At 46.1% G+C, this 21,871-nt stretch overlaps 1 protein-coding gene across 2 annotated transcripts in view; it reads right to left on the bottom strand.

The window, feature by feature from the left end:
• Window positions 1-21,871, bottom strand: part of LOC119384105 (uncharacterized) — a 96,799-nt gene that overhangs the window by 5,127 nt on the left and 69,801 nt on the right. The window contains exons 1-2 of one of the 2 annotated variants that reach the window (XM_037652400.2): window positions 7,068-7,455; window positions 4,425-4,574 (exon numbers count right to left, since the gene is read on the bottom strand). In XM_037652400.2, coding sequence (XP_037508328.1) covers window positions 4,425-4,574; window positions 7,068-7,338 — 421 coding nt within the window. In that variant the 5' untranslated portion in view covers window positions 7,339-7,455. Of the gene's footprint in view, window positions 1-4,424; window positions 4,575-7,067; window positions 7,456-21,871 lie in introns of those variants that run through there. The other variant, XM_037652399.2, reaches the window with a different exon arrangement.

The following is a 21,871-nucleotide window of genomic DNA, read 5'->3' as shown; positions in this document are numbered from 1 at the left end:
GTTTCATACTATATAACCTAAGGGGAATCAGGCGCTAGTGTCTATGCCTTGAGTGGCGCTTCAACCACCATGGGAATGATGGGAAGTACAGGCTTCGGATTTTCTTCGGATGGATTTCGTTCTCGAGATTCGCAGCACTTGTTTACCGAGCTTTAAACAAAATGTCATGAGGTTATTATCAATTAAAATTTCCTAAATTCTTCCATATGTAAAACTTGGTGCAGTAAGTTTGCGTGACCATGAAATTTAAGTGAATCCTGGACAATTTCAACCACCAGGGTATGCATTGCTCCGCAATTGTGTTTAACATTTGGAGTCACCAAATAATGAATTATTTTTTAACCAGCACTTGAAAACATACACGCATGTTTTTCTTTTGAAAATACGTATAATGTATTTATGGACATAAAAATACTGCATCAAGTGAGAAACACTTAACCTATCATCTGCTGTGACACTAGGCGCATCTGTCCCAGCAGTCTGCCACAACACATCTCTCGTTCCTCTGTAAGGCCAAGTCAGATGAGTGTGACGGTGTCTACTTTGCTTCACCGTCGTTTTGCAGCCGATATGTACACTTCTTGGCAAAACGCTTATATATATATATATATATATATATATATATATATAAAACATGTGAACTCGATGCAGTTTCCTACACTGGCATACGACAAGAAACCAAGAGACCTAGCCCGCTGCAGTCACCTTCAACAACAGAGGCATCGACTGAGTGCTTTACGCCACACCCCACTACACAATCCAGAGGACACCGTACTCATAAGTGTGGTGGGATGCAGCTGGTGTGCGACATAGAGTTTCCTAAAATGACCTAGAGGGAACTCTGGCGCTGCGATCGTTCAGCCACCATGGGAATGATGGGTAGTACACGGATTTGCCTAGTCTTCGTGCTTGTGGGCTTCGAACGCACTTGTGGCTTTGTTTATTGCTATGTTTTGGTTTTCTTTCGGATAAAAGAATGGATCGTTGTGAACTTCGTGATCAGATTTGAGTTGGTGAGCCTAAAGAAGTTAAAGTGGTGAAGTGAAACTGCTGATTTTTGCTGAACTTCGTTTTTCGACAAAGCGGATGCAGGCGACGCGGAGCCAAACGGAGCCGAAAGAACGAAGTTTAGACAAATCCGTGTACTACCCATGATTCCCATGCTGGCTGAAGCGCGATGCATTGCAGCTCCCATAGACACTAGCGCCAGAGTTCCCTCTAGTAAGTATTGTAGGAAACTCTATGGTGTGCGAAGAACGAAATTGAAACTGTAGAAAAAGATCCATAGAAAGTTTGCTAGCTAATGAAATCCAATCCGAAGCCTGTACTTCCTATCATTCCCATGGTGGTTGAACGATCGCAGTGCCAGATTACCCTCTAGTTCTATAGTATGAAACTCTATGGTTGGAAAGAACAGCGCTGGATGCTTCATCTTAAACCATGTTCACTCACGCATACTGCTCATTACAGAAGTTTGGCATAGGGTAGCGAACCTACGCTACGAATATATTTTGAAACATATCAACGAATATTCTGGCAGTAATAACCTTTGGACAGCTTATAAAAAGCAAGGAGAACAGCGAGCACCGCAGCCGAACAGTTGTCCATAGCACGCATGATGCAGAGGTTCTTTTCCCACTGGAAGCAACTTGTTTTTTTCACCCACGTCTAGCTCGTAATTATAAGTCGATCTTAAGTTTATAACTATAGATAATTACCATTCCAAGCAAGAACTTGGGCTCCCTCTGTTCCCTGATTTAACATTTAGAATTAAGCACACTGTTGCATGTCAGTGTTCAGTGCTGCATGAAAAAGGTTGTAATATTCCTATGACAATTTTGCTGCAAAATATTTCATACAGTCATGTGGTTGTGACCATGAAAAATGCAGGAATTGGTAAAAACTCAACACTCTAATTGCTGCACTCGTGCCCTAGAAAGAAAGTGATGCTCACAGTACAGGCAAATAACACTCGCCGTACAATTCTAGTGGTAAGCATGGGTTCTGTTCGTCAATGATCTACTCTGCATTTATACATGTGTCACTGTATATCCCAGCATTATTGCTGGCGCTCATGTATGTTCTAGGATGAACTCAATCATATGCATCTTGCGTTTGATCGGAACATTCAAACCTACTCCAGAAGCTTTAGCCAGTGAAAGTCGTTTGCAATGAACGGAAAAACCAGAATACGTCAATATAAAGTAATAAATTTATACCTGGTGAGCACATGCAACCACTGGATGAGTGCAATTCTAAAGCTGAATAATTTACTCTCCAGGGAACTGCTGAGTAATTAATATATTTATCATATTCTTTTCTTTCTATATAAGCAATTCTGCATAAAGGGTGTACTTCTTTGATGCATTTTACAGTGCATCATATTTTCTTAATTTCTGGCAAGAATGGCTTGAAAAAACTGGGATGGAAAAATTAGTGCAAACGTAAAATATGAAACAAAGGCAATAAAGAAGAAAACAGAGCTTCCACATCTAAATGTAGGAAACACCTTTTGTATTGAGCACCATTCCATCACAATGAAAGTGTGTACGACTCAACCAAGATTCTAGCTGTTGGCTTAAAATACAAGACTGTAGTAGTATTTATTATTTTGTCATTGACCATTCCTTTCATACAACCCATAATTTCTGACGAATGACCCAGCTAACCACAAAAGGTAAAAAGAATAGAAAATTGATAGATACTGATCATAAGGAGTATGAGGATGTGTCCCACAGTTCAATGTGTTGGATAGACATGATTGGCTAACACCATGGGTGATGATGAAGAATTTTTCACTCCGTAAAGGGACCGACAACCTGTTTTCTTTACTGCAGCAGAAAGCTCACGGGTCAGAGTGTAATTACGGAATGGTAATGGGTGAAACGCCACAAAACATTTATAATAAAAATTTTCAATCTAAGGCGATTATGAAGTCGTATACACACAACGCATGCCGCAAACAGTGGGAGGTGGGCGTGAGAGCAGTTCATGTTTCTGCGCGGCAGTTCTCTGCGGATGCATGCACTCTACGCGCATGCGCAGCGGCTCAACATGTTCCACTAGTTGCCGCCAAGGTACAGCCGCTTTTTAGCGTGCAATGTCCTTTTTACCTCGTAAGCAGCACAGAATAGAGCGGGGTTGAATAATAACATACATAGTCTAATATTGAGCACTAAATGTGGTGTGCATGAAAGCATCAGACTGCGTACAGCAATGTTAGCAAAGTGAACAACTTCATGATCCAGCTTCAAGGCTCTTCCGCCAGGCTGAGTGACATACCGGTTTCTTGTGACTTTTACACGTGATTTTAAAATACAAATCCTGCTCAAATCGCAAAAAGGATGCTTCAATCTGTCACTATAATTCACGGTCTTCTTATTTCTGCCAAGATCTAATCACACGTTCTGACCAGTTGTCGGTTTCTTTAATGTTTGCAAAGAAAGCATTCAGTGTCTTATATGAATTTGGAATTAACTTTTTGCTTTTTGCTCAATCGAGTGCAAACAATTTTGCGTTGGATGGTTTCAAGGTAGCGGTATTGAGTATTCTGCTATTTTCGAAGTTGCACTGCTGCAACTAATGCAGTGGTTATGCATGTGGCTCCCATTATCAGCAACTGTTGTTTACTTTCATTTACAAATAATCACCCGTATACCTTTTTTGGCTTCATGTGACTGTGTTGAACAGAAACTGGCTGCATGATCAATTCTGTGTCTTGTCATTCATATCACCTTGAAAGGCACAACTTCTATTCATTTTTTTCTCACAGTACCCTCAATGCCAATAAGCAAATAATTACAGAGCATGATTAGAAATTACATAATTTCATATTAATGGGATATGCATAGGTATCAATTGCAATGGAAAAGCATCCTGCCATGTCACATTAAATAGTAACAAGCATCAGATTCAGAATCCATAAAATATGTGATAACAGTTTGAAATAACAATAATAATAATAACTATGATGCTCAAAACATATAATTACAGCAAGGAGTGGAAGCCCAAGCTGCAGTTAATGGTGGCAAAATTGCCCGTTGAGTGATATCAGGCATAAATTCTGTGCAAAACAAAAAGAGCCAGTTCTCAAAGTCTCAGCTCTGCACTTGAATTCTCCAACTTTGCTAGTACTAGTGATTCGCGGTGAGATGTGAGGTTGAAATATGTAGTTATCCCTGCCTAAACCTGTTTTGGAAAAAAATGTATTATGAAACATTGTTAATGTTAACTTTAACATGGAGAAAAGCACTTGCTCAGCAAATTGACAAGGGCTGTATTCCCATCAAATGCATGGCTTTGCTTAGTTACTTATGATAAAAAAAACGTTAACCTCGGCACATGGACAGAGATGCATTTAGCAATAATCAGCAGAACTTGTGTCCTAAATCAAATACGTGGTTCTAGGTACTCAAAAACATTACCTGATGCCACAAGTAGGGCGATAACAATCTTGAGCAACTGCAGAGTTCTTGCTGAGGGCAGACAAATATGCATGGCCAGCAGCAGGACACAGGCGAGGAGCAGCAGCGTGAAGCCGATGGTAAAGAAGACTTGGACCGCCACAAAGAATGCTGCACAGAACAAGAGGCCATAGGATGAGCTTTAGCAGTGGTCATGTGCCATGCCTCGCAGATCAGCGTCCAGCTGCTGCACCCTAAACGCATGAACCTGGTTGAAAGGCAATTTTATACACCTCTCCACAGGTGTATACACCTCTCCACCTTATACAGAAACGCTTTTAACTGACGTTCATATGCAGCTACAGACGCTGCTTATTTAAACCTGACATTATCCAGTGAATGATTTTTCTGAGATAGATAAAAGCGTTCGGCTGTTGAGAGTTTTTGTATGTCTGATACACACCTCACATACACCAAATTTCCTAATTGTAACACACAAACTGTATTTTGGGGCTGAAAAAGATGCAGTTTTATTTATAAATGCCATAAAGAACTGGTATGACCAAATGAAAGATAAGTAATGACTTTTTCTATAACTTTTAGAATTTCTCGGTTGAAATTGTTAACAAATCAGGGCAGGAACGTATTGGCCGATGAATTGAAAAGGCAGTGATATTGCTCGATGGCATCAGCCAGTTTGGACACTGTTGCACGGAAGATCTATGGAAAATTTCCTGAACTTCACCTACAAACCTACCCACTTCTGAAATGCATAAAAATCTTGCAGAGGCAGACTGTAAGGAGGGCTAGTTGCACTAATTGCACCAGGGGCATAGCCAAAAATTTGTTTGAGGGCCCAGGGAGGCAGAACACCCATACCCTCCCTGTGGCTATGCTAATGAATAATGCACATTGTTTTCTTCAAATTTTCCACAAGCAATGGTGGTATTGCAACAATTACTTATGGCTGAGAGAAGCATTTACAAATGCTTACTCATATCATGTTGGAATGGTCGAAAGCCCCACTCCTGTAGACAAAAAGAAACTGGTGTAGCTGCTGTCAACATCGCGTACATTGCACAATGTTAAGTTGGTTGCACTTCAATATATTTTCAGAGCCTATGATACAGCGCCTTCTGCACCATCTATGCTGAATTCAGACCGTAAACACATTCAGTAACAGCCACTAATCACAAAGAGGTGGATGCGCTGATGATTAAAGACCTCACAGACTTAATTCAAGCGTGATGAAAGAAGTCATACTGAAATTTACAGTGCGAGACTACAAGAGCAAAACAGAGAAGACAAGCGCCGAACTATCAACAGAAACGTTTAGAATTTTCCGGTTTTAATTGGTGCTCGATCATTATATCCCAATGGCACATTGTGCTCACAGGCTACATGCCAAGCCATTTGCCCACCATCCCTTATACGCCAGATATTTAGCATTGTAGGCCACGGAACGACCAATTAATGTTTCTATGATCACGGAGAAAATGCTCAACATGCTGAAAGCAAGTGGTGGATGCAGCGTACTGATTCGTATTTCAATGCCGAACCTTAATCTCGATCAATCAATGACAACTAATGCATGCATGGAGTTGTAGTATTTGAAAGGTGGGTATATATGACAGCTGGGTACACACAGGCGTGCGCACAGGAGGCGGCCCCGCCCCCCTTAATCATTTAAGGGGGGCATTCACTCATTCGGACCTCTCCTGTCATTGTTTAGAATTTAGAATTCAGGGTTACGGCCACACAGGTTTTAGACAACAATGGCGGCCGAGGACTCCTGGCGTTGCACTCCAAGAAGTGTTCACCACTGGAAAGCCGGGGACCAAAGACAGGCCTTTCGAGCGACACGCTTCATTTTTGCATCCACTGCAAAGCTTGTGTACTTTCGGGCTCGACTAACAGGGGGGTGAAACTCCCCCCCCCCCCCCCCTTCATGGAGAACCCTTTATGAAGATGCAGGCCTCGGTTGTAGTTGGGCAACATTCAAGACAACGCCGATATGATTGATGCATAACAGTTTTTCATCGTGCAGGCCGGCTTAGCTAGATTAATTATGATAACAGTAGCCGACGTTACACTACACGGCACGTGTAGCGACACAGTTTATGTACTGTCGGCCGCAAAAGTTTGCGGGATGTTCAGCGCGTGGCCGAGCGACGGAAAACTGCATTGCTGCGTCACCTACCGTGATGCGGCTGGTGTTGCGGCTATCGGCCTTGGCGATTAGCGACGGCGCGTTTAGACAACGTGCTGTTGCAGGATCTGATCGCGGAGGCTGCGGCCGATAGCCTCAACACCCGCTGCATCACGGTAGGTGACGCAGCAGTGCAGTTTTCCGTCGCTCGGCCACGCGCTGCACATCCCGCAAACTTCTGCGGCCGACAGTACATGGCCGCACCTAAAAACAACGCTCTACTCGTCAGTCCTTTTGGCGAGACCGCAATGGACTGTCGCACAGAGAAGTCGCTAGCACAGGTCGACCTGAAAGGATTCCAAGTGCGTCATTTGGATGAATTGTCAGGGCCCAACTGACGGATTCATTTCTCCCCAGGGAAGCAGCGCCTTCGGTTATTCACACGTGACCCCCTTTTAAAGAAGGCGGGGCCACAGCGGAGGAAACGCGTCACGGCGGCGGAATGCACAACTCACGGATCTCGATGAAGTCCCGCAGCGTGTTGTACTCGTACGCGAAAATCCACCGGCATCCGACGTAGTACTTCTCCATATTCAGGTCCCTGGGGTCGGCGAAGCTGCGGAAGCACGTCTCCCACAGGCCGAGCTGCAGGAGCTGCGCGCTGTACACGCGCGGGTCCGAGGCGAGCCAGTAAGGCGTCGTGAATGCGATGAAGACGAGCACGAGACTGAGGGCCGCGAACAGGTAGCCCGCCTTGCGGCCCAGAGACAGTTGGGACCACCCCATGCCGACCGGTGAGCGCCCGACGCACGCTTATTTCAAATTGGCCGCAAACGAACGTCACCTATGCCGCCGGACCAACATGGCGTCGGGAGGCGCTCTCTCAACGGGCGTAGCCGCCGACACACAGGTGCGCCGCTGATCGCTTGCTTGGGCCGAGCGGGCATTCCAGTCTGCCGGAGAGAGAGAGAGAGAACACCTCTCTCCACACGCGCGCGCGTCTCGAAGCAAAAAACCGAAAGGTCGATGTTTGCCGGCGGCAAATGTGGCGGCGCATGTGAATTACGCGTCGGCCGGAACACAACCTGTCGAGTGCTTCGTTGATGCAAGTATTCTTCCAGGGCATCCAAGTGAACGAACTTACGCATAAATTTTCTATTCCAAACTGTACAGTTGGGAATAGATACAAACTTGACGAAAATCAATGTCGAAGAGAGCACTGGAGTTCCATGTTGACACCTAGGCGAGAAGGTTAAAAGGGCCCTACAAGGCGTGTCCAGCGGAAAGGTGGCGGACGGCATACTATACCTGGCGACAACTTTCTGTGGCAGCACAGTCAAAGCTACGAGGGCGGAGCTTCTGCACATGTGTTACTACGCCAAGTAGTCCGTTTGTGGGCGATTGTTTACGGGCGCAGGAAAACGTGAAATCGACACCAGAAAGCCAGAAAACTAGAAACAACAAAAAACGAAAATTCTTCACGGGATAAGCCTTCTTGCTTACAATGCGAAAAGTCTTGAACACAATACCTATTTCTTTTCTTTTTATGTTTTCGTTCATGCTACGTAGTCAACAAAAGTTAACGTTCCCGGACTACATGCAGCAGCGTAGTAAAAAAGGTGTGTGCTTCGGTTCCGTAGCCTTGGCTGTGCTGCCACAGAAAGTTGTCGCCAGGTATAGTCGGTTTTAACAAACACGATGTTTTATATTTGAGAAGCTTGCGGCATTCTACACAATGCATGAAGACTCGAAATGTACCAGCGGGTTGAAAAAACGACGATTTTATACAAATAAACCCGAATAAGGGATACGTAAAACACAGCGCTGCGTCTGCGTATTCTTCGTCCTCGTCGGTATCTGCGCATCCCTTCACTACGTTGAACCAACAAACCCAAGTGGAAACTCAGTAGAAGACTCGAAGAACTATAAACCGACCAGCATACTTTCAGCATTGCAATACCGTTGTATGATTTCGAACACGGTAACGGACGCGCTTGACAAAAAAAAAAAAAAAAAAATGAAGGCAGCTTCGCACTAGGGGCGCCAAGCCTGAAGGCTTTCTTTGCTTCTCTTTCTTGCTCCCATCGCTCTGTTTTTTTCTACGTCTTTTTTTTGTCTCTGTTCATTTCTATTTCTTTCATTCTCTCGCTATGTAATGTTTGTCTTTCTCGCTCTTTCCATCTTTGCCTCTCTCTCTACTTCTTGCTTCCACTTTCATTCTATCTGTTTATCTCTTTCTCTCTCTTTCTTTCTATGCTGTGCTTTACTTTCTCCCCTCCTCATTTCCCTCCTCCCAACCCTCACTTTGCTTTGCCGCCACCTTAATCCTTCCTTTTACTATTGGGCACGAGGACATACCGTGGCGCCGCCATGCGGAGGCATTCCTGTGACGTGCAAGGTTGGATTGCTCTGCCAGCCCTCTCCTGCACAGATCGCAGCCGCGTTCGCGTCTCTCTTTTTTTTTTTTTAATTATTATTCTTGCACTTCATTTCGACGAAATCAGTAAAATACTGCCGCGGCTCCGTCACTGACTGTACGAAATGTCAAAATAACTACTCCGAAAAAATGTTACGCTCCTCATAATGCCTCGGACAACGCCCTGACGGCCGGCATCGTTTGACATATGGCCACCTATATTATATGGAAGCCACGGGGGCCGAGCGCACTGCTTTTGTAAAAGATAACGAGCCATTCTGCGTCGAATTGAAGCATCAAGTGGGCTTTTCGCGCATGCTTGCGGCAAAGAAGCATTTTTGCTGCAAGAAATGCATGCAACCGTGCAACTTCATTTATTGTCGGTTCGTATCTAACAAACGGGCCGCGGTTGACACGACTAGCATGCACAAATTTACCTACCTCGCTGTTTAGCACATATAGCCCTACGAAGCACAAGTTGTGGGAAGCAACCCAGAATGCTTAGAGCTGCATGCAGCCGCAACCTTTGTGATATTATTGGAGGCAAACGCAACAGAGCCACATGCACGCGCGTGTCTTATTCAGAGTTGTAGCTAAATAACATTTCACTCTGCGGCACGCACCTTGCAGCATGCTCATTCAAGTGCGCAAAGTAATACGGCCGGCCGGCACCTGGTGCATTTGCTATCGCACTCGAGCCCGATTGCGCAAATTTTCTACGGTTGTCACACGGGGCACTTTCGATCGCCATCGAGCCACATGAGGATGAAAATTTTCGATGACTGAATGAGTTCCGCAGCTGTTACAAAGGGGCCAATGGCGATAGAAAAATACGGTCCCGATCGGACTCGATTGCGATAGCAAATTCAACGTGTGCCGGCCGGTCGTATTACTTTGCGCACTTTAATGAGCATGCTGCAAGGTGCTGCTTACAGTGACCTAAATGGCAATTTTATTTTTTTGTGAAAATACCAGCATTTACAGCTTCATTGATCGCAGTATGACACTTCGCGGTTGCTGTCAGAAGGTGAATCAGTGCTTGAAGCTGGCCACATTTTCGCCTGTAGCTTAAAAGAACATAGAGGAGAACAAAGGAAAGAAACTGACTTTTTTAAGGGCTCGTTTTTTCTTTGTTAGACACAATATTAATGAGTACTAACAGACAATAATGCCAAGGAAGGTATAGGGGATAGATAATAATCTTTTAATGAAAACCCCGGAGAGGTTAGCCTGGTCTGTCGTCTGCCTTGCTACTCCGGGTGATGACTATATGGTATATACAATGAATCGCATATACACATACAAACGGTACGTACAGTCACATATATGCAGGTGTTTCAAGAAATGTGTCCAACCTTCTCAAACAAAATCTGATTCAACCTGCAAAAACTGCATGTGATTCTAGTTTTAGACTTTAACCGGCATAACCACTGTCACTGCGTGCAGTAACCAGCGTTGCGGGCGTCCCCACACCAATTGAAGATGACAGAACGTAGAGCGAAAAATTACGCTTTAAAAATTTCTACTCGCTTTCGAGAGAAACCGCTGCAGGGTCCGACACTTCAGGCGGAATGCCTTCGATTGCGACACAAAACAGAAAAACAATAAAGCACGGTAGGCAGTCTCTTTAAAGAAGCTCCGCTCAGAAAAAAAATACCCAGTATTGCATCACATTTGTGTGCGCAATGAAGTGATGGGCAATCTGTTGAACACAAGGGGAAAAGAAAAAGACTTTATATGGCTTTCGTAGAGAGCGAAGATGCGCTCAACTAAGCAGAGGTGCCAGCAGTGTTGGAAGCACTGCGTCGTCACACTTTTTGTTTGTCGTCGTCGTCGCCTCTTTCAGCTCAGAACATGCCAAACGTCATGACAACTTCGTCCTGCAGCGGACGCAAAATAGGCAGATGACGACGCGGCTTAATCTAGCTGGGATGCCAGAGCGGGCACTTCTTTGTGATCGGACTCGTTTGCTAGACGGTGAAAGGTGCCGAGGAATAGATCCGCCCTTGTGAACCGGTGCAGCTTTATTTCGAATACGATGAATTCACTCTGTAATGTTACTCTTGTTCGACAGTGAAGGGAGGAGCGTGGGCAACGAGAGACGGGAATCAAACGAATTTGCGCGGGTTGTGGACGCCGGCCAGTTTTGTCGGGAGAGCGCCTTCTCTCTGTACGGCAGAGTAAACTCACACGAAGACACTGCGCTAACTATAAAATCAAAGCTGACATTCGAGACACGTCGCAGAACTCGGCAGTCGTAAGCACGCGTCCGGCGCGAAGACGTCCCTACGAAACCTGACAACTCGACGATTCCGAGCACGAGAAGTACGGGCATGCGCTATAGCGGCAAGCTACATCACAGCATCGAAGAAGCACGGAAGCCGAATGGGCTGTCACGCGTTTCGAATCGAATGCCGACAGCGACGAAACGATGCCGTCGGCGTGCCATGTTGCTCCGCAGCTATTTTCCAACACCAGCTAGGTGTTTCAAACGACTCGTGCTCCTCAAGACAGTCGTCAAGGCATCAAAAGCAATGCGCATAGTGGCGCCCAGTCAGGGAGCGACTATACCTAAGCGAACTTTCCCCTTAAACAGCGCCCCCGCCTCTTTAAGCACCTGGCCCTCAGCGAGGAAATATTTATTGACAAGGTAAAAACGCAATGGGTGTGGCAGTTACGGACAGCAGTAGAAGAGCGTGAACCAACGTGGAGCTAGTTGGTGTGCGCCATAGGCGCATCTACTGGGGGCAGGGGGGGGGGCTATAGGGGGGCGCTAGCCCCTCCCCATTGAGAAGAGATAGGAAGGCGGAGCCCCCCCCCCCCCCCTTTTGAAAGTGGTCACTGTCGGCTGCACACTGGGAAACCATGACCTGAGGCGAACTTTTACTTCTACACAGGAATCACTTAACTATATAACGGAATTTGTCCTGTGCTTCTGCTGTGGGGAATGTCTCCAGTGTCTCACGACCACGCACTGCAAGTTCTCTGCGGTGCAGGCCGCCTATGCGACGCTTTGCGCTACAGCATTACAGAGAAGGCTGAGTAGGGGCTCTTTACGTTAGAGCACTCTGTTATTATTTCACTCTGCTCTGTCTGGCCTGAAATTTACATAATCGACGACGCAAATACGGGATGGAACCAGTAAGCGTTTCATGGACCGATCAAACGCTCTTGCTGTTTCAAGAAATTTATTTTCTTTCATAGGAAAGGAATAGCATCGCCGCTGCTCTATATCCCATTTGCTATGAGTCGATGAGTGTGCAGAAGTGTTGAATGTTTTAACGCGATAGCGTTAAAGAGCCCGTGTCGCAGAAATTCCGGTGTCGGCATCATTGGTCGTGAGCGAACAATCATCATTGTTCGTGACCGAAAAATCGCCATGGATGCAGATAATAAAGAAAATAATATTCCCGAGGTGGAATCGAACCTCGGCCTTCGGCGGGACAAAGGAGGTGCCCTAACCACGCCACTGCTTGGAACAGCACTGAAAGTAACTTTCCTGCTTCAGAAACCTACGCGTCCAGTGTACAGGCGTCACAGTACGAGATGTAATATCGCAGTAAAACATGGTGCAAGCGTACATTGCCACCGGGCGTCACAGCATGTGAACTGCATAACGAGTTGGTGGTTTAAAGCCGGCCACACATTACAAAAGGCACACACATTAGTGCGCGCATTCTCTTACACACACGTAGTGGGTACACTGTGCTGTTGAAGAGGGCGGAAACCTTTACGTTTACTATAGGTGTGTGTGTGTGTGTTAGTGTTAGCGTGTGTGTTAGTGTGCGTGCGTGTGTGTGTTTGTGGTTGGCTGGCTGGCTGGCTGGGCGACTGAACACAATGACAAGCAAAATAAAGCGCGATGAGGATGGGGCCGGATATGTTCAACCGTTAAAGGCGAAGCTTAAGCGTCCCCCATTTTTTTAGTTGGGCCACATTGGGGGAGCTAACGAATGCTTCCGCTTGAGTTTCCGCACGGCCCAGGGCTCTTTACGGACACTGGGCCGTGCGCTGGCCCAGGGTCCGTAAAGGGCCTAAACTCACTCGCCCAATAAAGTTTTTTTTCCTTCCCTGGCCTTCCTTGTCATATGGTAGCTGGCAGCGATCGCGGCGGCTCCGAACAAGGCGAGCAATAAGGCAGACGACTCGAGCACATTGGGAAGCCCAGCTTGCAAGCTGGTCCCGCAACTTGATCTATATACCGACCAGGAAAATGCTCAAGGCCCACGGTTTTAAATGCGAATGCATTTCTTAGTCGGGGGTTGTCCTGCGTCCCTGGCCGGCGTGCGCGCTCCTCCTCGCCCCTAGCAACAGCTGCGCCGCGCCTAGCAAACGGAGCATGTGTTGAGCGGCGGAGGGTAAGGGAGAGGAGGAGTGTACCCGGTGAGGGCGCTCGCATCGCGGACCTCGCTCGGCGGAGAGAAAGCTCGGGCGCTCCTCCTCTCCGCGCTCGGACCTATATATCGTATATCATGCAGCTAGCGTGCGCTTTGGTGTCTTGATAGCGATGGAAGTCGGTGAAGTCGAATCTCTCGCGCCAACGATACCACTAGGACGAAGTGTAACACAATGCAACTCGAGCATTACGCCCCTACGTGCATACTCTCGTCTCGCTTCATAATTAATCGCACACTCATCGGGCGCACCCAAATGCATTCGCATTTCCTCACGATCCCCTTCGGGGAGGTGCGGCTGTTTTTTTGTCTAATAATTGTAGGGATTTAACGTCCCAAAATCACGATATCATTATGAGAGAACCCGTAGTGTAGGGCTCCGGAAATATCGACCACCTGGGGTTCTTTAAAGGGACACTAAAGGCAAATAATTTATGTAACAGTGAAAGGTCAATGTGCGAGAACGTCTAAAACAACATTATTATCAACAGCAGCGCCCTAGTAATCGAGAAATTAAGGTAAATGTAGGACACGATGTGCGCCACGAGTGGGATATTTTGAAAATGGTCCCGATGACGTCAGGAGTCCCGAGTACAACTAACCACTAGTAATCAAACTAGTTGCGATAAAAAAAGAACCTTCCGTGCATCACAAGACATAAGAAAATGCTGCTCGTTCGTTTCTGTTCATGGAAAAAAGAACCTCCTGGCGTTATCGTGGGTAACGGCGCGAGAGGTTCTAAAGTTCCGTTTTCGCCGAGGTGCGCGTCTCAGTGGTAGTTTCGGTATCGCGCACTGCTGCGTGTGCTTGGCTCTCGCTATTTTCGCTCTGTTGATACTGTAGTGCTGCTGCTGGCTAAGCTAGGCTCCGTTACAGTGAACTATACAGTTTCGGAACGGCCCGTGGCTGCGTCTTGGCAAGGTTGATGGCCGCCGTTGCGCAAGAAACCGTAGCGTCGGCGGCCGGGCAGTAAAGACGGGCAACGTTGGGCACGGCAACTGCTACGTCAGAATGTCCGTTCAGGCGGGTGATTTGAAGTGCGGTAGCGCCGTGCGGACCGCTAAAACGTGTTTTTCTTTCAAAATAAGCATTTCCTTGGCACGAAACAAGCACTACGAGGTTTCTGCAGCACTATTTCAACAATCAACGTCGGCTTAATATTTGCCTTCAGTGTCCCTTTAACGTGCGATCGGGGTTTCCAGGACTAAGGAGACTGAAGTGGCAGCCGGGCTAGCTGGTCTAGAGCCATCTCGAATTGACTTGTACAAGGCAAAATACAGCTTGGACAGCAAAGAACGCGCAGCGCTGTTTATTTCTCTCCCTCTCTCTCAGCAAGGGTGAGTTCACAGAGTTGTACACGTGCACGAACAGCTCAACATCGTTACACTACAGCTGAAAATATTTATTAAACTCATATGGATCCATCTAGCGAGCTGCTATAAATAACCGCTGCCAATGTGATCGGCGGGCAGCCTTCTTGAACTACATTCAGAATGAGACACTGTCCGGCTATTCCAAAAAAAAAAGAAATGTTTAGGTACTGTTCAGCATAGTAATGCGCTGTTTAGTGTGCGCACATCATTTTAACACCATGAGATTTCACAGATTTGTGACGTCGCGTAACAAGCACGCCATTTTATGGCACACCAAAAATATTTGACGAACTGCGGTAGACCACTGACCAAAAATATGCCGTATTGAAAATAGCGAACTTTCTTAATTTTTATGTTGTCACGCTTGAGTGGTTATTACGCAGAGGACCATTTCGGGATCATTTGTTGCATCGCGTTGCGAGCAGGTGCCGTGTGTATGACCCAGAAAATTTCGACCAATCATAAACAGCTAACGACCAATGCGGAAGGAAAAAACGCGGGGTATTTTTACGTTATAATCACCCATATTTTTTTTATAAGAGAAAATTTGTGCTCACACCGTTTGCATAGGCGTATTTACTTGGAGGGGCCGGAGCGCCTTCCAAGCAAAGTTGCAAATAGAAATACGATTAGTATAAAGAATGTACTACGACCCTAATGCCACAAATTTTTACTTAAAAAGAACTTAAGGATGCTACGCTATCATTTATTGTAATATAATAATAGTAATAATAACAATGCGCTAAAAACACTATTTCGACTAGGAGCAAACAAGGCAAAATATAAGATACGCAAACGTCAATATCTGCAAGAAAGTGTACTACTAAATACGGAAAAGAAAATGTTCAGTCACTGCTGCCTACACTAAAAAACGAAATTATTAGTGAGCAGCTCCTGGACGTTAACGAAATTACATTGAATGATACAAATATATGCAACAGGGGAGGGCGCCATGGGCACAATTGTATTTATGCATAAAGTAGTTCAATAAGACTTCTGTTGGGCCTAGTTGGTACATAGCTTTTTTTTTTAACATGAAAACTTCAGCGCAAACCCGGACGGACCACAAGGAATAAATGAGACAAGCACTGGCGCTGTGCTTGTCTCATCTATTCTTTGTGGTCCGTACTGCTTTGTGCTGAACTTTCCATCAAGCATAAAATGGTGTGGGTAATGTATAAAACGTGTTGCTTGCAATACTATTACACGCAGAGAACGTATATGTATGGTTGTCCCAGTGTATGCTACGTAGAAGTGACTGTACTTTTTCTGTAATATTATTGAACACTGCTAACCAAATTGTATCTCTATATGAAGAATCGCATCAAATTTAGTGCGAATGAAGTGTCCTCTCCTCTCTCTCTCTCTCTCTCTCTCTCTCTCTATATATATATATATATATATATATATATATATATATATATATATATATATATATATATATATATATATATACACACACACACACACACTGTTACTCGCACAGGCAAGGTTTAAAGCGGGTGTTTAATGAGCACAGAGGCACAAAAGACCGTGGTGTCGCAGGAGCAACGTTGTCGTTCTGTTTTTCTTCGTCTACCGCTTCTGTCGGTTTCCTGTTGCAGGGACACATCGTAACAATATATATATATATATATATATATATATATATATATATATATATATATATATATATATATATATATACACGGCGGACGGAGTGGGGGAGGCCTGCCCCTCCACTCACGAACAAGTCGGTGCACCACTGGGTGTGGCCTTTCTAGAAGCATGCAAGAGCGAAAAACTTGTTGACGAAAGGGACACAGGACCGACAGGACAGACGCTCTACTTGCAAATAAGTTTGATGGGCAGGAAGATTTAGATGAAATCTTTTTTTTCCGTCTCGCTTTTTGGTTTGCACGTTTTAATAAGAGGCGCACTAGCTCTTGTGTTTGCGTGGTTGTCGTCCAGATGATTAATCGTGCCTATCAAATTCAGTTGCAAGTAGGCCATCTTTTCTGTCAGTCCTGTGTCCCTTTCGTCGACAAATTTTTCGCTCTTGATGCGATGAAAAGTTCGGAGAGCTGGCCTCTCTGCTTCTTCACGCTATCTGAACCGAAACTGTCATTGCGAAGCCCGGCAAAAGAGGCGAGGTCAAAATGCCGGCCCAAGTGCTAAAGCAGAAGAGCCCTAGGGGTGCTTGTTGGGATCGACTCGGCTTCTGAGCATCGCCGTAGGTTCGAAACTCGCTCTCGCCAACGTTTATGCGCGTAGTACTGAGGGGCTCGGCTTGTCTTCTGTCGATCTGATGTGACATTTTCACGCTGATAATCAAGTGCTCAATACAGGCCTAAAACAAGGCTAGCAATGCTCAAAACCGGGTTAAAATAAACGAACAAGGTCTAACACAATATAATTAACAGAAATAACCGAGAAGTAATCGCAATAATTAGCTTAAAATCCATAAAAACGCTTCGCAAACATGAGGCTGACACCCGCCCCGCGCAAGAGAGGACGCCACCCCGTCGCCAAGTGCGCGATTGCTCCTCCCACCACCGCTCCTCCGGCGCTTCGTCACATCTGAAGGGGGAACAACCTGACGGAACTCGCTGCACACGACACGTACCTGAACTGCCGTAACAAGCAGGAAGTCGATAGAGTGCAGCAAAAAGCAGCGCGCATGTCGCACACCGAGCTTGCAGACCTCCCTAACAAGATTTTATTTGTGCCGGGGAAACCCTAAATGCTTACCTCGAACATCGGTGTCATTGGCGGTTTGGTAAAGGAGCAGTGGGGACTCTACGAACGGGAATCGCTGGGTGCCCGTGCTACGCACTTCCTCAGGTTTCACAGTATAGTGAATAGCGCAGGATTTAGAACTACACCAATCACTCCACCAGTTTTTTTTATTTGGATTTTTTTTATACAACAGTTTCCTTCATTGGGGGCTGGATGGATGGATGGATGGATGGATGGATGGATGGATGGAGGGATGGGGCTGTACCCTTTCGATCGGGCGGGGTCTTGCGCCACCTATCCGTAAGTCATAATGTAGTACTAACTAGTACTAACTCAATGTAGTGAAGGACTAAATGAGTAAATTTCACTCCTGCTTTCGCACCCACCAATCAATTAACCTCCTCTTGGTTATTTTTACCCGTTTAAAGTATATTTTGCCTTCACTGTCCCATTGCCTCGGACTGTAAAGTGAAGCCCTTTACAGAAAAGCATCAGGTGTTCAGCCGTTTCCTGCTCCTTTTCACACGCACTGCATCCCTTGTCTATCCCTTCGTACTTGGCTCGGTACGTCTTAGTCCGCAATACTCCCGTCCTGGCCTCAATCGACAGCGAGCCACCCCGAGAGTTGTTGTAGATATTTTCTTTGGCAATTACCTGCTGGAAAGTTCTGTGCGTTTCCAGTACTGATTTCGTAAGCATCTCTATTTTCCACATGTCCCTTCTGCGTTTGAGGAGAACTTGTTCTTGGCCTACTCGGTGTGTGCTTGAAAGCATCTTTGCCGCTAAAAGGACGCAGGCAGAAGAGGACGATGACACGGGCAGCACTTCCAACTGAATTGATTTCTGTCAAGACACAGATTATCTACACTAAAAAAAATCACAGCATATCCACGGAGTGAATGATGATTAGTGGGCGAAGCTGCGGAGGTTCATCGGTAAACCGTGAATCTTCCGTGAATTCTGCCCAGTACATCATCACCGACGTGAGATCGGGCGCGTTTATACAAGGTTCGATGAGTTATGACGACTTGCAGCTCACTTTAATTTTACATGTACGCTGTGAATTTTCATTGTTTAGAAAACCATTGCTTTAGAAAACATCTGGCGTCTTTCGTTAAGCAGCTGGCGTCTTTTCGTTTTGCTTTAGAAACATCTGGCGTTCTTTCGTTTTGCTTTTACAAAACATCTGGCGTCTTTCGTTGGTTTATTACATCAATCAACGGCGTTTTGAACAAAATTTTTATTGTTTAATCACGCACAGGAGAAATCTCACCAGGCACTACCTTGGAGGTAAACAATGGCTGCTAATGGGAATGAGAGACAGAAGAAGTCGGCTTTTAGCTAACACTTACACTTCTACTTCTACTAACGTTTCCTACTGGAACATGCCAATGGCTGCTAATGGGGAATGAGAGACAGAAGAATTCGGCTTTTAGTTAACGCGCACGCTGCGATTTTTTTATTGTTCAACAACGCACAGGAAAAATCTCCCACCGGCACCACCTTGGAGGTCAAAGCGTAAGACTGGTTACGCACTACGACTACTACGACTACGACTACGAGGGACGAACGGGTGCCGCCTTAAGGAGCTTCGCCCCTAAAAATACGCATGTGCCTAAAACGAACATACCTAACGGGGCAACCAACTCTCAAGGAATATTATCTCCGAAGGGTGCAGTTATAACGGCGGTTCGCTAATACACGCATCATCCAACTTCTGAATATAAAAGGCTTCAAATGATTCACGAGCAGTTTCTTGATTACACCTACCAATAACCTTAACGTGATCAAATCGCGGTTCACACTTACAGACTTCGCAGTGCGCAGGCAATGCCCAAGTTCATCATATTTGTTTAGGTTCGCTCGTGCTCCCTCGTTCGTAATTAACACAGCTTCTAGACTCTTCAGTAAAGTGTTCCGAAGTGGAAGCTCGTGCGTAAGACAAAGCCCTGTGTCATGCTGTTTAAAAAAGTTAAAATGTTATCGCCGTGTATCAGAGCACCCATTGCGATTAAAAACCACTAAAAGATCGCCTACATATCTAAAGACCTTTCAAACGTGCAAGCTGACATTATGTTCAACAGCATCAGCAAGCTGGCGATCGACAGTGCCTAAAAATGTACGCAGTTGCGCTCAACGGCAAAGCTGTAGGAAGTGCGGAGTAGTCTGCCCTTCGGCGACGCTGGCGTTGCAAACGTGCAACCTGCTCGGCGTCCATGGCGGGAAAGGAGGCCCTCACTTTGCAGCGAAGCTGCATAAATCTCGTTTGTCGGAAAATTTCGCGGCGTAAACACAAAACGCCAGGCCCCAAAACCACCAACCAACGCCTTGCACCAAATAACAGACGCTCGCACTCGCGTCCTCCTCTGCCTCAGACGCTGAGGAAGGGCATCCGGAAAGGTGGACAGACGAGCCGACGAACGCGTTCGCTGTAGACTCGTGTACAGCTGCAACGCCACAACTAAATCTCGAGCTCTGGGTAGTTTATGGGCCCTTTAACAATTGAAGGCAAACATCATATATTTCTTTGCAATCAGGCATACAGCATATAGCTCAGTATTGCTTTCAATCAAAAATAAACACAAAACAACCATCGAAACCGCATGATGGATGATAAGCCACCTGTGAACAATGGGAACGCCCTCCCACGCGCTCCCGGTAAAGATTAGGTTGCAGCTGCTTTGCACTTGACATGACTGCTTCGAATGACGACAAACGGCCCTTCCTTCTCCCTGCTTGTGTTTCACGCTTTCGTATATAAAAGGCCGTCTAGCAACTCATTTAGTTCATTCTAAGACTGCCATGGGTAGAGCACAGAAATTAGATACCAGAACAACAGTGTGAATACATACTCGACGAAAGGAACAAATTGGTCTTGCTGAAAATGGCCGTGGAACCCATAAATGTCGGCCACAGCGACCACAAAGCGATTATCACTACCATTACTCTAAAGTAATAATAAAACATACCCCCAGCCCATCAGCATGTGTGGTGTTTGATACAGCTTCGCTGGACATTCACGTTCGCAGGGCGAGAGAGCAGCCAATTTCTTGATGCAGTGTACGTCGCCCTTCTCAGTTCCCTTTCCCACCCCTTGCTGTACTACACATGTCTACGCCACATGCCAGGGGTCTCAAACGCGCGACTCGCCACGGCCTGGCGCTACGTCGACAGGCTCATTGTCATGTTCTCAAGTTGTGCGAACAGCTGTTCTCCTTGCTGAAGGTGAACAAGTCAGGTCGAGGATCAACAGCTGCGATGAACCATGAGGGTCGCCTCCGCACAAGAAAATGATGTGGGCATTTCTTCTCTTGTCAGCTCGTTTTGAACTTTAGCCGCTATTTCTTGCTTCACAAGGAATAAAGTTTTATGACATTGCTAAATGGTACCAGCATTATTTTCTCGCCTATTTCGATTAATAACGCTTTATTCGGGTAAGATACACAGAGGTGATTTTTTTTTTCGTGAGGTACCACATGCGGTCACCATGTGCTGAAACATAACCGTGGAATGAAAACTATATTTCAGGACCGGTGTCACAAGGTTTTAGCCGTTCTAGATCGGTATCGGTATGTTTATCGGATTCTGACGTCAAATCTTCTTCAGAAACGACCCACATATGAGATATGGCAAAGGGCTTCTTTCGAATGGCAGCGTTAGCTGACATCTTGAAACTCGAAGGATTCACCTAAGACGGCACGAAGGCGAAAGCCATCTCCTCTTCTTTTTCTTCTCACTCGATGTATTGATCCCAGCGAAAGCTGTGTGCTCCTAACGCGGTTTGAACGCGATAGCGTTACAGAGCTCGTTTCGCAGAAATTCCGGTGTTGGTGTCGTTCACTGTGAGCGAAAAATCAGCGCTGTCCGTGACCGAAACATCGAGAAAGATGCAAAAAAACTAGCAGTTGTTCCGTGTAAGAATACAATCGATGAGTGAAGCTCCTTAGAAATGGGACGCAAACGACTATGCGCCTGATCTCGCTGCTGGCTTTCATGAAGGCGGTAGGGTGGGGAGAGCGTCTGCTGCGCTCGGTGGCGGGAACGACTGAGCGAGTGAGTGCGGCGCGCGCAGCGCAGGCAGATGGAGACAGTGGGGGAGGGGTGCGAGCGGTGATGCGGCTGGGAGCTTCCACGGCCGCGACGGAACGCCGCGAGCGCTCATTAGGCAGTTTTAGAATAGCGTACGCAAAGCTTTGCGTTGACGCATGTGCAACTGCGCATGCGTCATACGCTAAGCGCTTGCGGGCTCCCGTTAAGTGACGGAAATAGCGGGCCGCAAACGCTAACGCTAACTTAGCGTACGCTATTCTAAAACTCCCTATTGTCTCTCTGCTGCGCCGGGTAGGGAGAGCGTCTGCTACTACCTTCGACAAAGCCTCCTTAGTGCGCTAGAATGATGGTTGTCATTTAACAATCCA

The sequence above is a fragment of the Rhipicephalus sanguineus genome, chromosome 2 (assembly GCF_013339695.2).
Source record: "Rhipicephalus sanguineus isolate Rsan-2018 chromosome 2, BIME_Rsan_1.4, whole genome shotgun sequence".
In the NCBI taxonomy this organism is placed as follows: domain Eukaryota; kingdom Metazoa; phylum Arthropoda; class Arachnida; order Ixodida; family Ixodidae; genus Rhipicephalus; species Rhipicephalus sanguineus.
This window is presented reverse-complemented; position numbering and strand designations above follow the sequence as displayed.